This window comes from Chelmon rostratus, chromosome 11 (assembly GCF_017976325.1).
Source record: "Chelmon rostratus isolate fCheRos1 chromosome 11, fCheRos1.pri, whole genome shotgun sequence".
Classification (NCBI taxonomy): Eukaryota; Metazoa; Chordata; class Actinopteri; order Chaetodontiformes; family Chaetodontidae; genus Chelmon; species Chelmon rostratus.
Window position 1 is genome coordinate 5,934,556 of NC_055668.1, and position 6,557 is coordinate 5,941,112.

At 46.8% G+C, this 6,557-nt stretch overlaps 1 protein-coding gene across 1 annotated transcript in view; it reads left to right on the plus strand.

Annotated features, from left to right (window-relative positions):
* LOC121613993 (adhesion G protein-coupled receptor A3) overlaps positions 1–6,274 on the plus strand; it is a 143,559-nt gene extending 137,285 nt beyond the window's left edge. Inside the window, exons 18-19 of the mRNA XM_041947751.1 lie at positions 3,745–3,840; positions 4,170–6,274. Coding sequence (XP_041803685.1) covers positions 3,745–3,840; positions 4,170–5,595 — 1,522 coding nt within the window. The 3' untranslated portion in view covers positions 5,596–6,274. The remainder of the gene's footprint in view (positions 1–3,744; positions 3,841–4,169) is intronic.
* The last annotated feature ends 283 nt before the right edge of the window (positions 6,275–6,557 follow it).

Here is a 6,557-nt window from a genome sequence, read left to right on the forward strand (position 1 = left end):
AACACTTTTCCCTTCTAGTATAGAATCTCAAACATCTGCTGAGTGTCACCACCAGCGTTTCTCCCTCGCTGTCATTATTGATAACTGCAAAGAGGCAAATTCTCTTCTTGGAAAACACTATCTGAGACGCAGAATGAAATAATATGGCGTAGATCTGCTTTTCTCTGGTTATGGTTGTTTTTGGAAGAGCTATTTTTAGACTCATCTTTTGAAAGGGAAATGGCTAGTATTAGTGGCTGGTGATGCATAAACTATGAGATATGCGTATTCAAAAAATTAAATGGTCTAGCGAGGTAGAACATTTCTCTAAAATCATAAAATGGCCCATCTCCTCTGGAAAGAACGTGAAGTTAATGCTAGACTGTTACATGTAGCAGCTTAAAGCCAAAACTTCTTGACATTTTGAGATGTTGATGCTTTTTTGCTGAGTCAGATGAGAAGAATGTCACCACTCTCAGCAGCATTCAGCTTAGCTTAGCTTAGATATCCAGTTTTAGTGTGTGTGCACAGGGTAGCAAAATCTGCCTGGCCAGGAAACTGTGTTTTACAGATTAAATGTGATATAATGATATAATTAATGAGCTTTAGAATTGCTATTAGATGAGTTTTGTTAGTTTTGGACAGAGCCAGACTAGCTGTTTCCCCTGTATCCAGTATTTATGCTAAGCTAGGCTAACCCACTGCTGGCACTAGCTTGTCCCTGTAGTGATGGTGATCTCCTCATTTAACTCTCAGCAAGTATATGAAGAAGAGAATCTCCCAAAATGTTTAACTATTGCTTTAAAATGAGCTCACTTTGTTCATTAAAGCGCGTTCAGACGTGACAGATTTTTGCTTAAAGTGAGTGCACGCATTACTGTTGCATAGTCCGGCCTTGCCCAAAAGCTTTTGGCCTCTGCTGGAGCTATATGGCCATCAGTTGTCCCCAGCTGTGCTATGCATATGCTGGACCGGGTCCAGAGAGAGGACAGTTCATAGCCACAAAACAGAGGACAGCGCATACGCAGAGGAACAAGGGTGGGAGGGGAGTCACTGTGTAGCTGCTGGCTGAAAGGCACTTCTGGCTCTATTTATATCAGATGATTGCTGTTCCTAAACTCACTCAAAAGCACAACTCTGCATACACAGCCATTTTGTTAGAGTTTGAAGGCCTTCTTCAATGGAAATGGCAACCCAAAAAAAAAGTGTGTGTGTGTGTGTGTGTCAAAGAGTGCAGACTTTGTGTGAGTGTGTTCACCCAAGAGTGAGTGCATTGGCAAGAATTTTAATGTGAAGGAGCGCCTTTCTGCACAAAAACAGGGAAGCATGTAGACAGTAATTTTATCACACATGCTTTACATATATATATTTATTTATTTATTTATTTTTTGCGTGTACGCTACATGTGTTTTCTTGAGCAGAGGAGCTGCTGGAAACACAAGCAGGCTTTCCAGAGGGGATAAAAGCGAATGAGGGTTATAAAGCACAGGGCGCTCTAAAATCCACTAGTTCTTCTCATTTATGCTTATCTGGCTGACGGGTGTGTAAATGGCTTTCTGTTGAAGGAGAGTCCCCTGGGGGAACCGTTCCACTCAGAGACAGTGACAGGCTGGTAATGCCGTCACCCCCACCCCTTCGCCTCCCCTCCAACCACCCAACCGCCCCTCGCCAACCAGCCCAGACAAACATCTTGATTGTAATTGAATTTTTGGGACGGGCACTGTGTGACGGAGGACAGATTGGGAGAGAGAGAACGGGGGATGGAAGTGAGGCAACTGAGGATGAAGATGGAGGAAGATGGAGTGGTGGAAAGGTTAGAGCAGTGACAGAGGTTGAGATTGAACAGGAAGGAGGAGGAAATGGCACAGTGTTGAAGAGGAAAGTGGATGACAGTGCAGAGAGCGAGGACGAGGACGGGGCAGCGAGGGAGCTGCTGGGGATTAGCTTTGTTTCTGCACTGGATTCTTAAGGCTCATGATATGTCGACTGTGATACTTGCCTGCGTACTTGTGTGTACCTGAAGAACTTAAAAGTATATTCACCAGGCGGCAGATTAGGGCTGAATCATCCCAAGCTAACATCAGAATAAAATCCTCGTGAACTTCCAGCTTTGCACTCGTGTTTTTGTTAAAAAAGCAGCAACATGCTAGTTTCTCTTCAAAACTTTCTGCCCTTGTTATTGTCATTTGTTCATCATCTGCTGCTGACATTACTTCACATTCTGATTCACTGCACTTGCTGTTCATGTGTTTAATTGCATCTTGCAGACGTGCATTTTTTAATATCTGAGGATGCTCACAGCCAGCGCTCTGAAGGAACGTGTAATATGCTGAGCGCCGACGATGCTCAGACAAATGTGCAGCTGAAAGTCTGCGTCTGCGGTTTTGAAGCATGTTAGATGTCGTTCGCTTGTCTGTTCTACAGTCTGTTCTACAGACAAGTGAACTGCACGAGTCTGTTCTACAGAACAGGCAAGCTCCCGATTTATCAACCTAACAACCCACAGTGAATCCCAGAGATGTGGTGATTACCAGGCTAACTTCGGCTGCAGCTGTGCACTGCAGCTCTGAGTTTTCCTGTCATGGAAGAAGTCAGAAGGTTTTCTGTTTTCCCCACATTAACCAATAAAGACTTTGTTAACCAAATCTATAATAATCTTCCAAGGCCCACACTTTCTGTGTGAACTTTACACTGTCACTGTGAAGATATTTTATTCATTTGATTTTATCTTCCCACTGAGATTCAAAATCTATTTTACAAGGAAGTCCTGGCCAAGACATCAGCAAATAAGTCCCACATAAAAGAACAAACAACAGACTTAAAGTAAAGGGCTGAAGAATACAAAGGTACAGTGTACAGCAATCAATAAGTAAAAACAAGGCTGTATATTCCTCACAGAGCTTATTTCAGTGAGCCTTGTGGATCCTGCGCTGCTGACAGGACAGCTGGGTCTGAGGACAGTGACGCCATAATAAAGTCAGTTCTGTGTTTTTTGAAGGATCGACACTGCGGGAAGTGAAGGAAGAAATGATGATCACAGCTTATGAAGCCTTCAGTATGGTTTGTATGTGAAGAGGAGGACATTGCTTTTGAAAGCAGAGCCTACCCACTTGAATTGTTTGTTGGTTTGTCATTCAAAATAGCTATAGTCTGCATTGAAGGAGGAAATATTCCAAACTACAACCCTGTAATGAACGTTTCTGCCCATGTGAATATCTGATGCTTGGGAAGCAGCGCTGGCTTTACATTCAGTGTCCTCCTCTTCTCAGATCCAGGCTTCTCTTCACGCCTCCTGAGCTGCTCTGAACAGCAGATGTTGAAAATTGCAGCAATGAGCGCTGACAAGTTAATCATGCTTGCATTGACGGGAAACAGATTTGTTTTCATGGTAAAATTCACACTTTGATTTGCAGCAAAGAAAACAAACTGTAGGTGTGATTGCACCCATTGAGAGCGATCACAAACACATTGACAAGCTCAGAAGTTAGACGTTGGTCTTCTGATTTTGGGGATGGTGGTATCTGAGGGAAGGAGAAAGTTATTTGGGGTCGAACGAAAGCTTCACCGCACAAGTCTGTAATCTAATCTGTCACTTTGTCTGTTTGCATCTTCTACCGTGTGTCTAAATCTATTTCAGAGCCATGTTTTGACAGTGTGCTGCTGCAGTCCAGATGTGAGATGGGAATTGTAAATGCACTCGCACACCAAGGTTCTTACACTTTCTTTATTCCCTTTGCCTCTGTTTGTGCCTCTGTCACCTCACAGATTTTATTTGGTCAGTGGTGGAGTGCCGCTCATCATCTGCGGGGTCACGGCAGCCGTCAACATAGACAACTATGGCAGCGGGGAGCAAGCACCGTAGTAAGTCTAAGATTTGTTTCTGCTCTCAAGGTTAAATTACACCCTCTGTTGATGCTTTGCACCATTTTGTACACCTGGACAATGTGTTTTCCTCATTAGGTGTTAATTATTCCCAGAAATAAACCTTCATTTATGTCTAACGTGGTTATATTAATGCTGTTTGAACTGTGTGTGCACTATACCGTCCGCATAGAAAAGGGTTTCACTGGAAACATGTTAAAATAAGTAATAATAGAGTTTGTATCGTTCAGTATCAGTATGCAGATTTTTTTTAAAATGTGAACAGAAATCATAGTGTTCCAATGTACTGGTATTCATGTGTGTTGCAGCTGCTGGATGGCATGGGAGCCCAGTCTGGGAGCCTTCTTTGGCCCCGTGGCCTTCATCGTCCTGGTGACGTGCGTCTACTTCCTCTGTACCTTCATCCAGCTGCGGCGACACCCCGAAAAGAAGTACGAGCTCAAGCAGCTGACGGAGGAGCAGCAAAGGCTGGCCGCCGTCGACGTGCCGACCCACTGCCACCAGGGAGCCGAGCCTGGGGCCCTGGCAGCACCACCCAGTGGGAGCCACTGCCCCGCCGGCTGCCCTGGCGTTCCTATCAACCCTGCGCTGCTGGCCAATGAGCACTCCTTCAAGGCTCAGTTACGAACGGCAGCCTTCACCCTTTTCCTGTTCCTGGCTACCTGGACTTTCGGGGCGCTGGCCGTGTCGCAGGGCCACTTCCTGGACATGATCTTCAGCTGCCTTTACGGTGCCTTCTCCGTCACGCTTGGCCTCTTCATCCTCATCCATCACTGCGCCAAGCGTGATGATGTCTGGCATTGCTGGTGCTCCTGTTGTCCCGGACGACGCGCCAATGCCTGCTCCGGTGCCCACGGGCCCGCTCAAGCGCGGCCCAAGGTCAACGTGAATGGAGATACCCCCGGGCATGGCCATGGTCACAGCCACTGCCACCACGACTCACCATGTCAGGGAAAAGCACTGATAAGCTGCAGTCATGGCAGTTTAGGTCACTGTAAACACGCCGCCCTTCCATCCTCTCAAAATCACGTGACGTGTCTGGCACCTGTGACGCCGTGCTGCGCCGCCCTGCATAGCCAGCAGCTCATGGAGGAGGAGCCGGCAGCCACACACGTGCTGCTACATGCTGATCCAGAGGGTTACCGGCCGGGGATCCAGCTGCACCCCTGCCTAAAGAGCAGCACCAGGACTAAAGGCCGCCACTTGAGCCGCCGGTCCGGGGCCGGCGCTTGCGGAGCAGGGGGTGAGAGGGAGTACGCCTATCACATCCCCTCCAGCGTGGATGGAGGCAGCGTGCACAGCTCACACACTGACAGCCCCCACAGCACACATGAGCGCCACGCCCACATCTGCCCACATCTGGCCCACGAAGGCCACCACGATGGGCACCACACATGCCACGCTGCCGCGGCCACCACGCACGAGGCCCTGGCATGCCATAATCCCTGCCACAGGCACATCTGCTGTGCCAAGGCAGACCTTTTCCCCTCCCTGTGCCCGGCAGAGGCAGGCGACACAGGCGTCTTCCTGTGCGGCTGCGGCAAAGTTGCCGAGCAGGACCCGATGACGCCGCATCATCTGGAGATGCACGCCCCGCGCAGACAATCCTACCCCCAGAACCCGCCCAATCAGAACGGGATTCTAAAGGGGGGCCTCCACGAAGGACTCCTGTACACCTCGGACAGCACAGGGAATATACGCACTGGACCCTGGAAGAATGAAACTACTGTGTAGTGCGGGAAGGAAAAACAGGGGAGACAGGCAGCACCCCTGCCTCATCCCGCCAAAAATAAACTCCGGCCTCCCTTTCTAGAATAAAAAAAAAAAAGAAAAAAAGAATTGAACAACATTTTAAACATCACAATCAGCGTGGGATATTTTTATTTTAATGTCCTCATGTTTTTATGTGTGCTGTTTTACTGTACAGATATCTCGTAAATGCTCCCTGAAGAGCCTCCATACGCAGAACAGAATCTCTCTAAACCAAGAAGAATTTGTGAAATGTGTCTCACATCATGCCATCAGATGTAATTGAAGGTATTTCCACTGTTCCATATTATTACAGATCTCTCTCTCTATATATATATATATACAAGAAAATGAATGGTTGTATGTATGAATGTGTGTGTTAGTGCTCAAAGGCAACACGCTGCAAGATTTTTTTACACTTTCTGAAATCCGAATCCATCAAATAGTCCACGATGACAGTGAACCTTCAGTACTTTTGGCATCCATGTTTTAGACGACTAAACCAGCAATTTTAGACTTCACTGGTATTTTTGCCATTCAGTCAAGCAACTGTGAATATCTACTAGAGATTTTCTAAATAATATACAAAGATACCGTCGCTTGCCAGAGATGTGTGGATGCCAGTTAAGTTGTGAAAATTCAGAGCAACAGAAAAAGAGAAATTATGCATCCTCTTCCAGGTGGGTATTGATCGTGCTGTCTGTATGATGTCTTCACTGTTGTGTTTCTTTTCGCTGGAGGGAAGTAAATAACGGCGGCATCAACAGCAACAGCGATTGTGAACAGAGAGCTGATGTCATTGGATCCAGTGCGATTTTTATGAACACTGTGCCACAGAGAGCCAGGTCCTCACAGCGAGTTCATTGCCAAATTAGCGTGCAGGGTTTTTTTTGTTTTTTTTTAAATTCTCCTCAGCTCGGCTCGCACTCGCTATCAGACGTGCAGAA